Source organism: Salmo salar, chromosome 05 (assembly GCF_965601325.2).
Source record: "Salmo salar chromosome 05, fSalSal1, whole genome shotgun sequence".
Lineage (NCBI taxonomy): Eukaryota > Metazoa > Chordata > Actinopteri > Salmoniformes > Salmonidae > Salmo > Salmo salar.
Window position 1 is genome coordinate 41,330,912 of NC_138295.1, and position 22,082 is coordinate 41,352,993.

The window sequence follows — 22,082 nt, forward strand, 5'->3', positions numbered from 1 at the left end:
AATACAAGTAAAACTAAATGCATTTTCTTCAACCGATCGCTGCCTGCACCTGCCCGCCCGTCCAGCATCACTACTCTGGACGGTTGTGACTTAGAATATGTGGACAACTACAAATACCTGGGTGTCTGGTTAGACTGTAAACTCTCCTTCCAGACTCACATCAAACATCTCCAATCCAAAGTTAAATCTAGAATTGGCTTCCTATTTCGCAACAAAGCATCTTTCACTCATGCTGCCAAACATACCCTTGTAAAACTGACCATCCTACCGATCCTCGACTTCGGCAATGTCATTTACAAAATAGCCTCCAATACCCTACTCAATAAATTGGATGTAGTCTATCACAGTGCCATCCGTTTTGTCATCAAAGCCCCATATACTACCCACCACTGCGACCTGTACGCTCTCATTGGCTGGCCCTTGCTTCATACTCGTCTCCAAACCCACTGGCTCCAGGTCATCTACAAGACCCTGCTAGGTAAAGTTCCCCCTTATCTCAGCTCGCTTGTCACCATAGCAGCACCCACCTGTAGCACGCACTCCAGCAGGTATATCTCACTGGTCACCCCCAAAGCCAATTCCTCCTTTGGCCGTCTCTCCTTCCAGTTCTCTGCTGCCAATGACTGGAACGAACTACTAAAATCTCTGAAACTGGAAACACATATCTCCCTCACTAGCTTTAAGCACCAGCTGTCAGAGCAGCTCACAGATCACTGCACCTGTACATAGCCCATCTATAATTTAGCCCAAACAACTACCTCTTCCCCTACTGTATTTATTTATTTTGCTCCTTTGTACCCCATTATTTATATTTCTACTTTGCACTTTCTTCCACTGCAAATCTACCATTCCAGTGTTTACTTGCTATATTGTATTTACTTTGCCATCATGGCCTTTTTTTGCCTTTACCTCCCTTATCTCACCTCATTTGCTCACATTGTATATAGACTTATTTTTCTACTGTATTATTGACTGTATGTTTGTTTTACTCCATGTGTAACTCTGTGGTTGTATGTGTCAAACTGCTTTGCTTTATCTTGGCCAGGTCGCAATTGTAAATGACAACTTGTTCTCAACTTGCCTACCTGGTTAAATAAATGTGAAATTAAATAAATAAATACACATGCTAGTTATAGGTTAATGTGGTCCTAATTCAATTACCAAATCCCAAACAGCTGTTGTATTACATAGAATATTAACAGATAATCAATTACATAGTTCTATGGCATTATCTTATGCAAAGATTATTGCACACAATACCCTGCCATATTTTTATGAGGGAATGAATGAAAACAGACTTGTTGTGGCAGCTGCCTAGCGCCTACAGCAGGGCTTGCCAACCCTGTTCCTGGAGAGCTACCCACCCATGTCGGTTTTTGCGCCAACCCCAGTCATAACTAACCTAATTCAGTTTATCAACCAGCTAATTATTAGAATCAGATGTGCTATATTAGGATGGAGAGAAAACATATAGGACCGTAGCTCTACAGGAACAGGGTTTGAGAGCTCTGGCCTAGACATAGTAGCAAGCACTGGCTGGGACATCAGTGCATCTGACGTTTCACTGTACAGAGCTTTTTGGTATTGTCTAACTAGGCCTACATAATTCAGCTAATTGGGTCAGTGGCAGCCTTCATAGGACCTATTTCATTGTGGCAGTAACCAGTTGTTTTTGCCTTCTCTACAGGCAAGACAAAACAGTGTGGACCTGCCCCTTTAAGAGAGAGAGGAGTTCCAGCGTTTTGAATGCTGCAGATTGAGTCCACAGTAGCCTACCTGCCAGTAAAATAGAGCATTCAAGAGCAGGAGCAGGCAACAGCACTTGCATCACAACCACACGGTCGTGGACGGAGGAATGGGGGGGTTAGCCAGCTAGTTAGATTTCCGAGAATAAGGAAAAACTCACTACAATCAACCAATTAAGATGGTGTCGTGGATTATCTCCAGGCTGGTAGTGTGAGTATGCATTCTGCAGCGTCTGTTTGTTGTAGCTATCATCTCTTGTTAGCCCACATCGCGTTCTATAGCTACATACGCTAACTCGCGCTGTCATCTGTTCGCTGCCATGGCTTGTGCCCAGAGCGCACGCGAACAGTTATCTTGATAGCCAGATTGCTAGCGAGCGAGCTAATTTTCTAGCAATTAAATTGTCGTTGGTTTATATATAGCCCATGGTGCCTAAATGTGCATTTTGACCACTGGTGTATCATAAAGCCAGGATGATAGGCAAACAGCAACACCGTTAGCCAGTGCAAAATTGGCAAGGTAACGTTAACTAGCTAATGTGGTTAGTTGAAATGACAAGGCTGCTAGCCAACTGAAGTGAAGGTGGAATACATTAAATGGCTAACAAGCTTGCTAATGCCACCTACTGAAGTTAATTTACGAATTCATATATCGGTTGTGTAACTAAATCAGTAATGCAAAAATGCTTCAGTCTTGGATATCGCTAATCGTGCATAATCTTGAATAATGCAGGCCCGGCTGCTATGATCATCAAATCATGGCAGCAACTGCACTGCTAGCATGACGCTGACAGACAAATAATTTAACATCATTAATGATTTGTCTGGCTGTCGTGTGTCATGCTAGCAGTGCAGTTGCGGTCATATGTTTTGATGATCGTAGGAGCCAGGCCTGCACTATCCCAATGTTACCTCAACCAAGATCAAGTCAATATTTTACATGATTGATCTGTCATTCATGAGTTGTCTTAAATGTGCAATATGCAGAAATGGCTCGTAATTTCCTGGTTGCTAAAATTCGAGTAGTTGGCCTAATTTCAGTTTTTGACAACAAGCATTGTGTAGCGAATCCATGTACCATGTAAACCGCTGTTAAATATCTTTTCAATTGCCAACAATATTGTATTTTAAGGGTTTTGAAGCTGGTATACAAAACCGAAACTTAACAGGAATCATAGAAATAATGTACGTAGTTTAAATCCACCGCTTCGTAGACTTGCTTTCGATGAGAACGACAGATCTAGAATTAATTTCTGTGATTTTGGTCCGTCGCTCAAAAAGTTACACATTGAAGCTTTAACGCTTCATGTCCACCAGATGCTTTACGGTTTGCATTCCGGCGGAAGTCATTCATTGTCAATGGAGCAGTCCACAACACTAGGCTGTGGTGCGTTGTGTACAACATGCGTTCAATATTTTCAACTCGTGCGGTGTTGTTAATTGCATCCGCGGTGGAGCCCAGCTTCATAATATTACCATATACCCCAGGTGCCTGCCGTAGTTTAAGTAATTACGAAACAACAGGCCTTAATTTAAGGGAATGTTTCACCCTGCTAGCTCCTATTAGTTCTATTGAGCCCTGTGGCAGTAACTCGCCTTCCGAACTTTCTAATCCCATTTTGTTGTACTGCAGTAGTTGGCAATGGAGACCTGCTCACGTTGTTTATAGTTAAAATGCAAACAACAAAAAATTACTCGTTACTCTGAGGTCGTCCCATTGTATACTGTAACGACCCTGGGTTTATAAGCGCCGAAATCGACTCTGCCGCTCGAGCATGCTTTTGCGGCACAGTCGATAGCGCGCCGGACTTCGGGCTTTGAAGGTCGAGGGTTCGAAACCTGCTCCTTGCTGTTTCATTACAATACTATAGTGAAATATAGGTATGTCTATTTTGCCAAATATCTCGCAATGTGTATATTTAGATAATAGAAACATTGGACACCATTTTAATTGTGAGAATCTCCTCTTTCTAATTATGTAAGGTTGGGTAGTGTATCTCGTTGTCATCATACGCTAGCCCCGAAATACCTTTTGCTCTTGGAACGCTGAGCTCCCCCCATTGTTTTCCTATGGAGAAGCATGCTGGTATATTTCGCCAAATATCTCGCTATGTGTATCTCGTTGTCCCCGACTTCCTCGTTAAGCAGATTTAAGCACACTTGGCACCATTGAGGTGCGGATGTTTACTTTCTACACGAGGTATTTTTCACTTTCCTCCGATGAACAGATTGTAGACGTTCGAACGTTCGATTCCATTCATTTGCTATGCGTTCGCGCTAGTGTTCCAAGTTTAGCCAACGTTCTAACGCCGTTTTTCAGCCATGGGTGAATTTGACTCGTTCTATTGTCCAGCCTAACATCAGGCAAAACAAAACGCACGTGCATCGGGTGTAATGTGTTATCATGGATCTGTCACTGTGGCAGTGGTGCTGTTTCATAAGGGGTGAGACCAATTATGGTTTGGTGAGACGAAGAGGGAGGCGAACCACGAAAAACAGTCCCAGACGTTACTCCTCCAACCAACTTTACAGTTGGCATTATGCATTGGGGCAGGTAGCATTTTCTTGGCATCCGCCAAACCTAGTCATCCTTCCAGACTCGCATTAAGCATCTCCAATCCAAAATTAAATCTAGAATCGGCTTCCTATATCGCAACAAAGCATCCTTCACGCATGCTGCCAAACATACCCTCGTAAAACTGACCATCCTACCGATCCTCGACTTCGATGATGTCATCTATAAAATGGCCTCCTACACTCTACTCAATAAATTGGATGTAGTCTATCACAGTGCCATCTATTTTGTCACCAAAGCCCCATACACTATCCACCATTGCGACCTGTACGCTCTCGTTGGTTGGCCCTCGCTTCATACTCGTTGCCAAACCCACTGGCTTCAGGTCATCTACAAGTCTCTGCTAGGTAAAGCCCCGCCTTATCTCAGCTCACTGGTCACCATAGCAGCACCCACTGTAGCACGTGCTCCAGCAGGTATCTCACTGGTCACCCCCAAAGCCAATTCCTCCTTTGGTCTCTTTCCTTCCAGTTCTCTGCTGCCAATGACTGGAACGAACTGAAAAAACCTCTGATGCTGGAGACTCATATCTCCCTCACTGGCTTTAAGCACCAGCTGTCAGAGCAGATCACTGCACCTGTACATAGCCCATCTGTAAACAGCCCATCTACCTACCTCATCCCCATACTGTATTTATTTATCTTGCTCCTTTGCACCCCAGTATCTCTACTTGCACATTCATCTTCTGCACATCTACCATTCCATAGTTTAATTGCTATATTGTAATTACTTTGCCACCATGGCCTAGTCATTGCCTTAACTTACCTCATTTGCACTCACTGTATATAGACTTTGTTTTCTTTTGTTCTACTATATTATTGACTATGTTTTGTTTATTCCATGTGTAACTCTGTGTCGAATTGCTATGCTTTATCTTGGCTAGGTCGCAGTTGCAAATGAGAACTTGTTCTCAACTAGCCTACCTGGTTAAATAAAGGTGAAATAAATAAAAATGGTGAAGCATGATTCAGCTTTACGCCACTCCAGCTGACATTTGGCATTGCGTATGGTGAGTTTATGCTTTTGTGCGGCTGCTCGGCCATGGAAACCCATTTCATGAAGCTTCCGACGAACAGTTATTGTGCTGACGTTGCTTCCAGAGGCAGTTTGGACCTCGGTAGTGAGTGTTGCAACCGAGGACAGACGACTTTTACACGCTTCAGCACTCGGCGGAACCGTTCTGTGAGCTTGTGTGGTCTACCACTTCGCGGCTGAGACGTTGTTGGTCCTAAACGTTTCCACTTCCCAGCAACAGCACTCAGTTGACCAGGGTAACTGACTTGTTGGAAAGGTGGATTCCTATGACGGTGCCACGTTGAAAGTCACTGAGCTCTTCAGTAAGGCCGTTCTACTACCAATGTTTGTCTATGGAGACTGCATGGCTGTCTGCTCAATTTTATACACCTGGCAGCAATGGGTGTGGCTGAAATAGCCAAATCCACTAATTTGAAGGGGTGTCCACATACCTTGGTGTGTAATATTAAATGCATACAAAAGTATCTTCACACCTAGAATAAAAACCTCCAGTCTTCTGTCATTTTATTGAAAGAATCAGATTTACAAGGGGCAGTTTTGAGAGAAATCTCCTCCGAATCGTCCTCTGGAATAACGGATATTCTGGGTTAATAAATACATAACCAACTATCTGTAGTAATACTAGTCCCATGCGAATAGGGCTATTGATGTAGTCTGTCTGATTTTTGCATTGTATTACATAACCAATATCTAAGGCAACTATTACCTTTAGTGTGTAGAGCAATTAATGCCATATGTCTACCAGCTGCACATGCGTTTTACCATATGTTGTTTTCGTCAGATGTCTAGCATGCATTTTCCGTACTTCAAATTTATTTATATAGCCCTTCTTACATCAGCTGATATCAAGTGCTGTACAGAAACCCAGCCTAAAACCCCAAACAGCAATCAATGCAGATGTAGAAGCACGGTAGCTAGAAAAAACTCCCTAGAAAAGCAAAAACCTAGAGAGGAACCAGGCTATGAGGGGTGGCCAGTCCTCTTCTGGCTGTGCCGGGTGGAGATTATAACAGCACATGGCCAAGATGTTCAAATGCTCATAAATGACCAGCATGGTCAAATAATAATAATCATAGTAGTTGTCGAGGGTGCAACAAGTCAGTAACACAAGAGTAAGTGTCAGTTGGCTTTTTCATAGCCGATCTTTGAGAGTATATCTACCGCTCCTGCTGTCTCTAGAGTTGAAAACAGCAGGTCTGGGACAGGTAGCACGTCCGGTGAACAGGTCAGGGTTCCATAGCCGCAGGCAGAACAGTTGAAACTGCAGCAGCAGCACGGCCAGGTGGACTGGGGACAGCAAGGAGTCATCATGCCAGGTAGTCCTGAGGCATGGTCCTAGGGATCAGGTCCTCCGAGAGAGAATTAGAGAGCATATTTAATTTCACACCGGATAAGACGAGAAATACTCCAGATGTAACAGACTGACCCTAGCCCCCTGACACATAAACTACTGCAGCATAAATACTGGAGGCTGAGACAGGAGAGGTCAGGAGATGTGCTTCGCAAGGCTGGAGAATGGTTTGCAGCATGGAGAAGACCATTTTCGCCCTGTTCGACTAAAGCTAATAATTAGAACGGATGAAAATTATTCTTCTATTGGCAGAGGTCATTCAAAAAGTAAATTTTATGCCCTGAAGACGCGTCTCCTGGGTGGGAGGCACCTCCCCCTTGCACCGGCCACACACTCTGGTTTACTACTTTTTTGGTTTTGATGTATTTTTTGGGAGAATTTATATAACCATGATGTATCTAGCACAGTTAACCTGTTATGGCTAGGGGGCAGTATTTTCACGGCCGGATAAAAAACGTACCCGATTTTAATCTTATTACTCCTGCCCAGAAACTAGAATATGCATATAATTATTAGCTTTGGATAGAAAACGCTCAAGTTTCTAAAACTGTTAGAATGGTGTCTGTTAGTATAACAGAACTAATTTGGCAGGCCAAAACCTGAGAAGATTCCATGCAGGAAGTGCCCTGTCTGACAATTTCTTGGCCTTCTTGATTATCTCTATCCAATACAGGGGATCTCTGCTGTTACGTGACACTTCCTACGGCTCCCATGGGCTCTCAGAAGGCGGCAAAAAGCTGAATCGTGGCTTTGCAGGCTCTGGCTAAAAAAAAAAATAATAAAAAAAAAGTAGCGCGTTTGGATAGTGGCTCGTCACAGTACTGTGAGACTCAGGCGCGTGCACGAGCCGACACCATGATTACTTTCTCTCTCTTTGAACGAAAACCACCACTCCTGGTCGGAATATTAGAAAGAAAACTAGCATAAATTGATTTTAAACAGCGGTTGACATGCTTCGAAGTACGGTAATGGAATATTTTGAATTTTTTTGTCATGAAACGCGTCACCCTTCTTTACCCTTCGGATAGTGTCTTGAACGCACGAACAAAACGCCGCTATTTGGATATAACAATGGATTATTTGGAACCAAACCAACATTTGTTATTGAAGTAGAAGTCCTGGGAGTGCATTCTGACGAAGAACAGCAAAGGTAATCAAACTTTTCTAATAGTAAATCGGAGTTTGGTGAGTACCACACTTGGTGGGTGTCAAAATAGCTAGACTGTGATGGCCGGGCTATCTACACAGAATATTGCAAAATGTGCTTTCACCGAAAAGCTATTTTAAAATCGGACATAGCGAGTGCATAAAGGAGTTCTGTATCTATAATTCTTAAAATAATTGTTATGTTTTTTGTGAACGTTTATCGTGAGTAATTTAGTAAATTCACCGGAAGTATGCTAGTTCTGAACGTCACATGCTAATGTAAAAAGCTGGTTTTTGATATAAATATGAACTTGATTGAACAAAACATGCATGTATTGTATAACATAATGTCCTAGGATTGTCATCTGATGAAGATCATCAAAGGTTAGTGCTGCATTTAGCTGTGGTTTGGGTTTATGTGACATATGCTAGCTTGAAAAATGGGTGTCTGATTATTTCTGGCTGGGTACTCTGCTGACATAATCTAATGTTTTGCTTTCGTTGTAAAGCCTTTTTGAAATCGGACAGTGTGGTTAGATAAAGGAGAGTCTTGTCTTTTAAAATGGTGTGAAATAGTCATATGTTTGAGAAATTGAAGTAATAGCATTTCTAAGGTATTTGAATATCGTGCCACGGGATTACACTGGCTGTTGAGTAGGTGGGACGCAAGCGTCCCACCTAGCCCATAGAGGTTAAGCATTTACCATCAAGTTAAATGGTTAGAAAATATAACTATTTTTAAAGGTTGGGATAGGAGGTGTAACCAGTGTCTTGGGCCTAGCTGGGGTGGTTGAGGAGGCAGCACTAGTGGTCTCATCTGAAAACAAGCAGATATGTTAGCAAGCAAAAAAAAATTCTTCAGGCATGTTGTATAAATTCTCATGGGATATCTTATGCAGTAATATAATCTTCCATTATAAAAAGACAACTAATTCCATAAAGGGTGAGTGAAATATCCATTGTTTACAAACGGTTCTCTGAGCTTTCCCCATAGCAAACAACGTCATGGAGCAACATGGCAATGTTAGACCCTTTTCCCGATACGTAGCACTTTGACGAAACACTATATCCCTTCGCCAGCTTGCAAAGAGAGACTATCTCAGAAATGTAATGGATGTCCGCTCCGAGCTTTCAGAGCGCCGAAAGACGGCGCCCAAGGTTGATTTCTCCTACAACAAACTCATTCTAGGCATGTTAAAACCCGATCGTCTAAACTAAATATGTTTATCGTTGTGAAAATTGGTATATAGACAGTAAGTCCCGAGACTTTATACATTTTGAACTGTCTTTGTAGTCGGGAAATGGGGAAAAAGCTATTAAAAAAAAAAAAAAAGTTACCTACACAGTTACTCAAGATTTAGTACAGACCAGGCCTGACACAATGTTGAAATAGTAGCCTACTTTGACAACTATTCAGTGAATGCAACAAGTATTAGATACAACAAATTCATATTTCACACTATCACTTTAGTGTTTGCATTTAGTCTACATGTCATGGAATTTCTGGAAGCACGGCCCCATCCTGCAAAGTGGCACAGAAAACACAGAGCACCCAAAGGACATTTCTACACATCCCCTACTTTATGTCCACTCCGGATACACGCCACACACCTTATTTTGTGCCCTTCAAACTTCACCTGCTTTCAAATGAGTTACAACTCGGTCCACACGCCCTGGTGCCACATTTGTCTCCCCTCTTCCTTGCCACTGTAGCCATATCACAAAGCACAAGCTGCATTTTGAATGCCTTCAGGGAAGATATTTCTAGAAAGAGTCCTTTGCCGTGTCCCCCACACAATTTATGCAATTGAGGGCTATGTTGAGCATCCCCCCCCAAAACGCATACTTCCACCATTTTCTGCCTGTGTCCCCAACATTGTAATAGCTCCTCAGTTGGTCAAGATGGTCAACCCCGCCCATTTTCTTGTTGTAATCCATTACAAGCTCTGGAACAGAAATTCCTACCGTTTAAAAATAAAACTCCTACCACTGTCACTTTAGCCCCAGGCTGTGTGGTACAATGGTGAATGGTGAGACTTGGGGCAGACACACGCCATGGAAAAGTAGGCTCCCCTCACTGGTGCCCTCTCCCTCTGCTTTCTCCTCTGTCACTCTCCCTCCTTTCGCTCCACATCTCTATCCCTCCAATCATCTCTAACTTCTATTCCTCCCTGCCTTTTGCTGCTGAGCCTTGACCCTCCACATCACTTTTTTCACTGACCTAGAGAAACAGAGTAACAGAGAGAGAGCAACGAATAGGATACAGTTGTAATCTGGAACATAGTCTCTCTCTTCCTTCCTCTATTTCTCAACTATACACATACACTCTTCATAATAAGGTGTTTCCATAATAAATTGTGATAGTTACACGCCTCTCATTTCTCACTCACTAACTACAGAGTTTGCCAATGTTAGCTGATTAGTTACGAAGCTGGAAGAGTTTCCAAATGAATTGCATCGGTAGAAACAGGACAAACAAGCAACTTGTTAGCTGGCTATGAAAACAAATATCCAACTCATATTTTTATTTCACCTTTTATTTAACCAGGTAGGTAAGTTGAGAACAAGTTCTCATTTACAATTGCAACCTGGCCAAGATGAAGCAAAGCAGTTCGACACATGCAACACAGTTACACATGGAGTAAAACAAACATACAGTAGAAAAAAGTCTTGTATAAAAGTCTTTATACAATGTGAGCAAATGAGGTGAGATAAGGGAGGTAAAGGTGCAAAAAAGGCCATGGTGGCAAAGTAAATACAATATAGCAAGTAAAACACTGGAATGGTAGAGTTGTAGTGGAAGAAAGTGCAAAGTAGAAATAATGGGGTGCAAAGGAGCTAAATAAATACAGTAGGGGAAGAGGTAGTTGTATGGGCTAAATTATAGATGGGCTATGTACAGGTGCAGTGAGCTGCTCTGACAGCTGGTGCTTAAAGCTAGTGAGGGAGATAAGTGTTTCCAGTTTCAGAGATTTTTGTAGTTCGTTCCAGTCATTGGCAGCAGAGAACTGGAAGGAGAGACGGCCAAAGGAGGAATTGGCTTTGGGGGTGACCAGTAGAGGTCGACCGATCATGATTTTTCAACGCCGATATCGATTATTGGAGGACCAAACAAGCCGATACCGGTTAATCGGCCGATATTTTTTTTTAGTATTTTTTTTTTATAATGACAATTACAACAATACTGAATTAACACTTATTTTAACTTAATATAATACATCAATAAAATCAATTTAGCCTCAAATAAATAATGAAACATGTTCAATTTGGTTTAAATAATGCAAAACAAAGTGTTGAAGAAAGTAAAAGTGCAATATGTGCCATGTAAGAAAGCTAATGTTTAAGTGCCTTGCTCAGAACATGGGAACATATGAAAGCTAGTGGTTCCTTTTAACATGAGTCTTCATATTCCCAGGTAAGAAGTTTTACGTTGTAGTTATTATAGGACTATTTCTCTCTATACGATTTGTATTTCATATACCTTTGACTATTGGATGTTCTTATAGGCACTTTAGTATTGCCAGTGTAACAGTATAGCTTCCGTCCCTCTCCTCGCTCAAACCAGGAACACATCGACAACAGCCACCCTCGAAGCAGCGTTACCCATGCAGAGGAAGGGGAAAAAACTACTCCAAGTCTCAGAGCGAGTGACGTTTGAAACGCTATTAGCGTGCACCCGGCTAACTAGCTAGCCATTTCACATCGGTTACACCAGCCTAATCTTGGGAGTTGACAGGCTTGAAGGGGTGGGTATAATTTGTGGAACGTTCCAACAGGAATCTGTTCCAAAAGTAAAAGGTTGTGAACCAACAACGCATACAAACCTAGCTAACTAGCTGCCGAATATGCATCAACTCACCACGTAGCTTATTCTTAATGTTTGTCCATAGGCAAACAGACATGTGAGGACAGACATTTTTCGGAATAAACGTGATGAGTGAAAAACTCAATGAAATAGACCACTCCCTATCTTATTCTGCCGCTATACAACTTTGTATGCGTTTGTTTTTTGGAAACCTTGTTATTTACAAAGTTTTTGGAATAGATTCCTGTGGGAACGTTCCACAAATTATACCCACCCAGGTTGAAGTCATAAACGGCGCAATGCTTGAAGCACAGCGAAGGGCTGTTTGAATGAATGCTTACGAGCCTGCTGCTGCCTAACTATAATATAATAAACACACAGAAATACGAGCCTTGGGTCATTAATATGGTCGAATCTGGAAACTATCATCTCGAAAACAAAAGTTTTTTTCTTTCAGTGACATACGGAACCGTTCCGTATTTTATCTAACGGGTGACTAAGTCTAAATATTCCTGTTAGGCATTGATGTTTGTGGTTAGGTACATTGGTGCAACGACAGTACTTTTTTCGCAAATGCGCTTGTTAAATCAACACCCGTTTGTCGAAGTAGGCTGTGATTCAATGAAAATTAACAGGCACCGCATCGATCATATGCAACGCAGGACACGTTAGATAAACTAGTAATATCATCAACCATGTGTAGTTAACCTCTCTGTGCCAGTGGGACGCTTGCGTCCCACCTACTCAACAGCCAGTGTAATCCCGTGGCGCGATATTCAAATACCTTAGAAATGCTATTACTTCAATTTTTCAAACATATGACTATTTTACACCATTTTAAAGACAAGACTCTCGTTAATCTAACCACACTGTCCGATTTCAAAAAGGCTTTACAACGAAAGCAAAACATTAGATTATGTCAGCAGAGTACCCAGCCAGAAATAATCAGACACCCATTTTTCAAGCTAGCATAAAATGTCACATAAACCACAGCTAAATGCAGCACTAACCTTTGATCTTCATCAGATGACAATCCTAGGACATTGTTATACAATACATGCATGTTTTGTTCAATCAAGTTCATATATCAAAAACCAGCTTTTTACATTAGCATGTGACGTTCAGAACTAGCATACCCCCCGCAAACTTCCGGTGAATTTACTAAATTACTCACGATAAACGTTCACAAAAAACATAATTATTTTAAGAGTTATAGATACAGAACTCCTTTATGCACTCGCTATGTCCGATTTTAAAATAGCTTTTCGGTGAAAGCACATTTTGCAATATTTTGAGTAAATAGCCCGGCCATCACAGGCTAGCTATTTTGACACCCACCAAGTGTGGTACTCACCAAACTCCAATTTACTATTAGAAAAGTTTGATTACCTTTGCAATTCTTCGTCAGAATGCACTCCCAGGACTTCTACTTCAATAACAAATCTTTGTTTGGTTCCAAATAATCCATAGTTATATCCAAATAGCTGCGTTTTGTTCGTGCGTTCAAGACACTATCCGAAGGGTGACGCGCCCGACGCGTTTCGTGACAAAAAAAAACAAAATATTCCATTACCGTACTTCGAAGCATGTCAAACGCTGTTTAAAATCAATTTTTATGCTATTTTTCTCGTAAAAAAGAGAATATTCCGACCGGGAGTCGTTGTTTTCGTTCAGAGAGAGAAAGTAAACATGGTGTCGGCTCGTGCACGCGCCTCCAGTCTCATTGTCCTCAGATAAACCACTTACAAAATGCGCTACTGTTTTTCAGCCAGGGCCTGCAAAGCCACCATTCATCGTTCTGGCGCCTTCTGAGAGCCTATGGGAGCGTTAGAGATGATCAAGAAGGCCAAGAAATGGTCAGAGAGCGCTTCCTGTTTGGAATCTTCTCAGGTTTTGGCCTGCCAAATGAGTTCTGTTATACTCACAGACGCCATTCAAACAGTTTTAGAAACTTCGGAGTGTTTTCTATCCAAAGCTAATAATTATATGCATATTCTAGTTTCTGGGCAGGAGTACGAATCAGATTAAATCGGGTACGTTTTTTATCCGGCTGTGCAAATACTGCCCCCTATCCCCAACAGGTTAACCTGTTATGGCTAGGGGGCAGTATTTTCACGGACGGATAAAAAAACGTACCCGATTTAATCTGATTAGTACTCCTGCCCAGAAACTAGAATATGCATATAATTATTAGCTTTGGATAGAAAACACTCCGAAGTTTCTAAAACTGTTTGAATGGTGTCTGTGAGTATAACAGAACTCATTTGGCAGGCCAAAACCTGAGAAGATTCTGTACAGGAAGTACCCTGTCTGACCATTTCTTGGCCTTGTTGATTATCTCTATCTATTACAGGGGATCTCTGCTCTTACGTGACACTTTCTACGGCTCACATGGACTCTCAGAAGGCGGCAAAATGCTGAATCGTGGCTTTGCAGGCTCTGGCTTAAACAAAGTAGCGCGTTTGGGTAGTGGCTGGTTACAGTACTGTGAGACTCAGGCTCGTGCCCGCGTCGACCGAAAGCGTTGTTTTCTTTCCTCTGTTTAGCTAAACGGTCGGAATATTATCGCTTTTTTACGAGAAAAATGGCATAAAAATGGGTTTTAAACAGCGGTTGACATGCTTCGAAGTACGGTAATGGAATATTTAGAAATCTTATGTCACGAATTGCGCCATGCTCGCGACCCTGATTTACCATTTCGGATAGTGTCTTGAACGCACGAACAAAACGCCGCAATTTGGATATAACGATGGATTATTTTGGACCAAACCAACATTTGTTATTGAAGTAGCAGTCCTGGGAGTGCATTCTGACGAAGAACACCAAAGGTAATCAAACTTTTCTAATAGTAAATCGGAGTTTGATCAGGGCTAAACTTGGTCGGTGTCTAAATGGCTAGCCGTGATGGCTGGGCTATCTACTGAGAATATTGCAAAATGTGCTTTCACCGAAAAGCTATTTTAAAATCGGACACCTCGATTGCACAAAGGAGTTCTGTATCTATAATTCTTAAAATAATTTAGGTTTTTTGTGAACGTTTATCGTGAGTAATTTAGTAAATTCACCGGATGTTTGCGGGGGGGTATGCTACTTCTGAACGTCACATGCTAATGTAAAAAAGCTGGTTTTTGATATAAATATGAACTTGATTGAACAAAACATGCATGCATTGTATAGCATAATGTCCTAGGGTTGTCATCTGATGAAGATCATCAAAGGTTAGTGCTGCATTTAGCTGTGGTTTTGTTTTTTGTGACATTATATGCTAGCTTGAAAAATGGGTGTCTGATTATTCGTGGCTGGGTACTCTGCTGACATAATCTAATGTTTTGCTTTCGTTGTAAAGCCTTTTTGAAATCGGACAGTGTGGTTAGATTAACGAGAGTCTTGTCTTTAAAATGCTGTAAAATAGTCATATGTTTGAAAAATTGAAGTTTTGGGATTTTAGAGGAATTTGTATTTCGCGCCACGCCCATCATTGGATATTGGAGCAGGTGTTCCGCTAGCGGAACGTCTAGATGTGATAGTTTTTTATAAGTCTAATGCTAGCTAGCAACTTACCTTTGCTTCTTTTTTCTGCCCTCGCGTTACAGGTAGTCAGCCTGTTAATCCTTGTGGAGTGCAATGTAAGGCAGGTGGTTAGAGCGTTGGACTGGTAACTGAAGGTTGCAAAAACGAATCCCCCCTGAACAAGGCAGTTAACCCCCGTTTCTAGGCCGTCATTGTAAATAAGAATGTGTTCTTAATCTGACTTGCCTAGTTAAATAAAGGTGTAAAAAAAAAAAAAATCTGCAAATCGGTGGGCAAAAATACAGATTCTTATGAAAACTTGAAATCGATCCTAATTAATTGGCCATTCCGATTAATCGGTCGACCTCTAGTGACCAGAGATATACCTGCTGGAGCGCGTGCTACAGGTCGGTGCTGCTATGGTGAGCGGAGATAAGGGGGGACTTTACTTAGCAGGGTCTTGTAGATGACCTGGAGCCAGTGGGTTTGGCGACGATTATAAAGCGAAGGCCAGCCAACAAGAGCGTACAGGTCGCAGTGGTGGGTAGTATATGGGGCTTTGGTGACAAAACGGATGGCACTGTGATAGACTGTATCCAGTTTGTTGAGTAGGGTATTGGAGGCTATTTTGTAAATGACATCGCCGAAGTCGAGGATCGGTAGGATGGTCAGTTTTACGATGGTATATTTGGCAGCATGAGTGAAGGATGCTTTGTTGTGAAATAGGAAGCCAATTCTTGATTTAACTTTGGATTGGAGATGTTTGATGTGAGTCTGGAAGGAGAGTTTACAGTCTAACCAGACACCTAGGTATTTGTAGTTGTCCACATATTCTAAGTCAGAACCGTCCAGAGTAGTGATGCAGGACAGGCGGGCAGGTGCAGGCAGCGATCGGTTGAAGAGCATGCATTTAGTTTTACTTGTATTTAGGAGCAGTTGGAGGCCACAGAAGGAGAGTTGTATAGCATTGAAGCTCGTCTGGAGGGTTGTTAACAGTGTCCAAAGAAGGGCCAGAAGTATACAGAATGGTGACGTCTGCGTAGAGATGGATCAGAGACTCGGCAGCAGCAAGAGCGACATCGTTGATGTATACAGAGAAAGAGTTGGCCCAAGAATTGAACCCTGTGGCACCCCCATAGACTGCCAGAGGTTCGGACAACAGGCCCTCCGATTTGACACACTGAACTCTATCAGAGAAGTAGTTGGTGAACCAGGTGAGGAATCATTTGAGAAACCAAGGCTATTGAGTCTGCCGATGAGGATGTGGTGCTTGACAGAGTCGAAAGCTTTGGCCAGGTCAATGAAAACGGCAGCACAGTATTGTTTCTTATCGATGGCGGTTACGATATCGTTTAGGACCTTGAGTGTGGCTGAGGTGCACCCATGACCAGCTCTGAAACCAGACTGCATAATGGAGATGGTGGTCGGTAATCTGTTTGTTGACTTGGCTTTCGAAGACCTTTGAAAGGCAGGGTAGGATGGAAATAGGTCTATAGCAATTTGGGTCAAGAGTGTCCCCTCCTTTTGAAGAGGGGGATGACAGCAGCTGCTTTACAATCTATGGGAATCTCAGACAACACGAGAGGTTGAACAGGCTAGTAATGGGGGTTGCAATAATTTCGGCAGATAATTTTAGAAAGAGAGGGTCCAGATTGTCTAGCCCGGCTGATTTGTAGGGGTCCAGATTTTGCAGCTCTTTCAGAACATCAGCTGACTGGATTTGGGAGAAGGAGAAATGGGCAAGGCTTGGGCGAGTTGCTGTGGGGGGTGCAGTGCTGTTGACTGCAGTAGGGGTAGCCAGGTGGAAAGCATGACCAGCCGTAGAAAAATGCTTATTGAAATTCTTAATAATAGTGGGTTTATTATAGTGGGTTTATCAAAACAGTTTGTGCAGGATGAAATATGGTGTGTCGAGATGCTATCGGAAATGTTAACATTTCTAAAAAGCATTCGTTTGTTACACCTCTGTACTTAGACTGCAATTACCACCAGTTACATCTTATTACCATGTAACTGTATTACAATACTTGTTAATGTAATAACATATGTAATTATTACACTGTAATAAGGACCCCTTAAAATGAAGTGCTGCCTGGAATTACATCATGGGTCTCTGATCTGTACTGTAGAGAAATCCACAACTATTGATATAAGAGATGACATTTTGAGGTTCGCAATGCATTTGTCTTCATTATAACAAAAATATAGCCCTACACCTTGGGCACAACTAACTTATCAGTCTATGCTACCCCCAATGTAAGGGAGGACAGTAACAGGTGACCTAACTGTAATTTGACTATAATTTCCCATTGTAGCCAGTACAGTAGACCAGAGTACAGTAAAGTAGATATGTACATTAGTGTTCTCTACTGTGCTGTCCAAACTTGTGACACATGGGTGTCTTCCGGCCTGCCCGATGTCTCCTCTTACTGTAATGTAAAGCTAACAACACAGTGCAGCCCTGGCCCACCATGTATGACTGGGCAAATCACACACACACACAGACCTAGACAGACGCATGGACCCAGTGTACACGACAAACACAAATGGAACAAGAAAATCCCATAGCAGGAAGATTTCCAGAGAGCCTGGAATACACCATCTATCACTCAGACTGAAAGGTGGTACACCTAATCACAATTTAACCTACAGTGGTAGAAATGCACGTAACATACATACATACACTGGTAGCAGACAGCCTCTGATGGCTGTGTGTGTGTAGCAGACAGTAAGGCGTGGTCCTCCTAGATCTCCCCTCGCTCAGCATTCAGTTCCTGTCACATCAGCAGTAATTGCCGGGCCGACAGGACAGAGGACTGTGTGTGACTGGATTTATTTTTCCTTTTGTGTGTGTGTGTGTTGCAGGCAGGTTCACATACGGTGGGTGACCTGTCATTAGCCCTTTTTGTGTTTTGTCCCTCTATCAGTACAGTAGCAGAAACGCTCTCCATGGTTTTCCAATCTTCTGTTTCCTGGAGAATTTGCTCCAACAAACCACTGCCCTTTTATTTGTCTAAATGTCACCATGTATTATTGCAATACAGCTGGTACCCTAAGTAGGCTAACAGTGTTTTTATTTTTATGAGTGCACCTTTTTAGAGCCTGTCCAGAATATGGCCTGCTTTCTTTGAAAGCAACCTATTTATGTTGACACTGAGATCATGGGTTTTAGATTCGAGTCATGTGTTAAGCAACATTTGACTGGATAAATATTGAAACAGAAGGAAAATGTTGTTCAGTGTTGGTATCCTGAGGTCATGTTGCCCGGGTGATGTTGTTTACTGTACCTTAACCTCTGACCCATGCCTCCTCGTCCTTCAGCCTGGCCTTCGGGACCCTCTACCCGGCCTACTCCTCATACAAGGCTGTCAAGACGAAGAATGTAAAGGAATATGTGAGTACTGTACTTAAATTACATTTTTTTTTATTTTTTATTTTTTATTATTATTCCAGTATTAGTGTAGGATAAACATTTTAAAGTCTCTTTTGTAGCCAGCTCATATTCTTATTGGGAAAAGTGATGACTGTTTTTTTTAAAATGGGGTGTGGAATTTTACTCTCTCCAATGGGATGCTGCAAGTTTCCATTGTCTCTGAGTATGCGAGAGCAGTTCAACTGTATCCGTTTAAAAGGGGAACCTCCCAGCTTACCTCATCCCTGTCAGCGAGCAGAGGGATGAGAAAGAGAAGGAAGAGGGGTTCTCTGCCAAGCTCTCTCCTTAGTCTCCTCCCTCTGGTTGCTATAGAAACCCCACTCTCAATATCTGAGCGGGGGCACATGCAGACTGATAGTGGGAGGGAGAGATACAGAGGAGGATGCCATTTTTAGCCTTGTTGTTTTTATTTCTCCCCCAAATGTGACTCAACCTCTCAGGCTATTCACTGCATTCCCTAGCTGGGTTTAGTACTTTGAATTGTTTATATGTCGATAGACACAGCGCATTCGGAAAGTATTCAGACACCTTGACTTTTTCTATATTTTGTTTGTTTTTAGACATTTTTGCGAATGTAAATGTGATTTAATTATATATATTTTTTTTATTATCCTCAAGTGTTCAGATCCTTTACTCTGAAGCAGCGATTTAAAGCCTCAAGTCTTCTCGGTATGATGCTACAAGCTTAACACACCTGCATTTGGGGAGTTTCTCCCATTCTTCTCTGCAGATCCTCAAGTTCTGTCAGGTTGGATGGGGAGCTTCGTTTCACAGCTATTTTCAGGTCTCTCCAGAGATGTTAGATCGGATTCAAGTCCGGGCTCTGGCTGTGCCGCTCAAGGACATTCAGAGACTTGTCCCGAAGGCACTCTGCATTAGGGTCGTTGTGCTGTTGGAAGGTGAACCCCCCCCAGTCTGAGGTCCTGAGTGCCCTGGAGCTGGTTTTCATCAAGGATCTCTCTCTGTACTTTGCTCCGTTCATCTTTCCCTCAATCCTCCCAGTCCCTGCCATTTTTAAATCATCCCCGCAGCATGATACTGCCACCACCGTAGGGATGGTGCAGGCAGGGACAAACTGAGAACGAAAAATATACCTGGACTTTTTGACTCAGACCGGCCCACCAAAAATCCCCCCCAGCGATACACCACAACCCACGCCACACTTTATGTAAACAAGATTACTGAGCAAAGAATAAATAGGGATAAAGTATTTGCTTAGTTCTTGAAGGGCTGTCTGTGGAAAGCCACTGGCACTGGATGTTAGCTGACATGTTTTTTTGGGTCCAGAAGAGCCATGTCGGCATACAAAGTGCCATTACTCAGAAATCGCCGATGGATTCTATCTATAACTGAATCCAGAATTTGATTATGGACACCACTCCTGTATGCACACTCTACCCCAGTAAGTCTCATCTTGTGCCATCTCCCCAGGCATGGTTTTCTTCTTTCGAGCCCTTTTCGTTGGCCGAGTGGTCTCCAGCTCTGTTTCCTCATCCCGTTCCTGCAACTTCCTGTTGGCCCACTGAACAAATGTGTCTGTAGCTGCCTTGACTTTTTCAATCTCTTGCCATTCCTTTCAGCTGCTCCTCTGTAGACACAACCATACGATGCACAGACAATGTCCATTCCACATGTTTTGAAAATATTTTGACTGGTGAGGTGACCTGAAATATTCTGATGAATATCTGAGTTGTAAGTATTGTTTCATACTTCAGCAACCCCTCAATGTATCCTTGTGCCTTGACCCGTGCAGTAGTGTTGTTTTTCTGATCTTGTGTGGTTGAAAGAGTTAGAAGGACATCAACATACAGACCCTCATCTGGATTTCCAAAAGCTCCAAAGACCTTTAAGGCACTGTCTTTAGCCCACCAGCGTGTCTCTCCAATTGGAGCAAGAGGTCTGTCTTGGGTCCTTGCTCTCCTTCTCCAAAATGTTCATCCTCTAGTAGGATTCACTGAAGAACACAGCTATGTTGTTTTCGAGAGAAAGTGACCCACTTGCCAAGACACACTCTGTGTCTGCCAAAACAAGGTTCAAGATGTGTGCATAGCACAACCCATGCACTTGATTGGTGGACTTTGCAGAGAGCAGGGCAGAGAAGCCTTTCTAATGGCCTTGCATACTGGAGGCTTCATCAGCGGAATTGCCAATCCGCTTGCTGATGTCAAGCTTCATGGTTTCCAGTACTTCACTCAGTACCTGGACAAAGTATTGTCCAGTGGATGCCTCGCATTTCACCACAGCCACAAGCCTCTCATGACGTTCGTCACACATTTGACTATGACAGAGCATTGATCTTGTGTTTGTAGTGTCTATCTGGACTGAAAACATACGAGCTTCCTGGATTTCACTTGTTGTGGTGGCCTGCGTCGGATGGTGGTAATGACGTTATCGATGGTAGTCTTTTGATAAGAGTGATTAGAGAACCTCTGCCCCCTCTTGACCCAGGCTCAGTTTTTTTGCTTTTCTCTATGCAGGCAGTGAGATGCTCTTTCATACAGTCATGTCTTTGCTAGGTAAAGCCCCGCCTTATCTCAGCTCACTGACCACCATAGCAACACGCGCTCCAGCAGGTATATTTCACTGGTCATCCCCCAAAGTCAACACCTCCCTTTGGCCGCCTTTCCTTCCAGTTCTCTGCTGCCATACGACTGGAACGAATTGCAAAAATCACTGAAGCTGGAGACTCATATCTCCTTCTCTAACTTTACGCATCAGCTGTCAGAGCAGCTTACCGATCACTGTACCTGTACACAGCCCATCTGTAAATAGCACACCCAACTACCTCATCCCCATATTGTTTTTTTTTCTTCTCCTTTGCACCCCAGTATATCTACTTGCACATTATCATCTGCGCATCTATCACTCCAGTGTTAATGCTAAATTGTAATTATTTCGCCACTCTGGCCTATTTATTGCCGTACCTCCCTAATCTTACTACATTTGCACACACTGTACATAGCTTTTTCTATTGTGTTGTTGACTACGTTTGTTTATCCCATGTGTAACTCTATTGTTTTTGTCTCACTGCTATGCTTTTATCTTGGCCAGGTCGCAGTTGCAAATGAGAATGTTTTCTCAACTGGCCTACCTGGTTAAATAAAATACACAGGTCATACTCAGCAGAATGATCATCTCTAAAAAGTTGCCATGTTCAATGCTGCTGTCATCTAGCATATAAACTGCTTCAGATTGCATGCCTCTGTAGCTCAGACCCCTCTTCCCTATGACTTTAACAACATCTATAATGCGCTCTAGCACTTGCCTTCTACTGCGACTTGCTCTCTATGAGCAGACATCTGACTGCCGATGAACAGGCTCTCAATGTTACCTTAGAAAGTAGGCATCAGCATAATCTCTATGCATAATGCTCTTCCACTCTGTGATGGATATGCTTCCTGTCTGCCATTCCATTCATGAAAGGGCTGTTGTCTGTGGGCTTTGTAAATGCCATACAAATGAAGCTGAATAAAGCATGGTTC

The 22,082-nt window shown here is 42.6% G+C and overlaps 1 protein-coding gene across 1 annotated transcript in view; it reads left to right on the forward strand.

The window, feature by feature from the left end:
- The first annotated feature begins 1,727 nt into the window (after positions 1–1,727).
- Positions 1,728–22,082, forward strand: part of LOC106604925 (receptor expression-enhancing protein 2) — a 47,829-nt gene continuing 27,474 nt past the window's right edge. The window contains exons 1-2 of the mRNA XM_014200065.3: positions 1,728–1,956; positions 18,489–18,561. Coding sequence (XP_014055540.3) covers positions 1,925–1,956; positions 18,489–18,561 — 105 coding nt within the window. The 5' untranslated portion in view covers positions 1,728–1,924. The remainder of the gene's footprint in view (positions 1,957–18,488; positions 18,562–22,082) is intronic.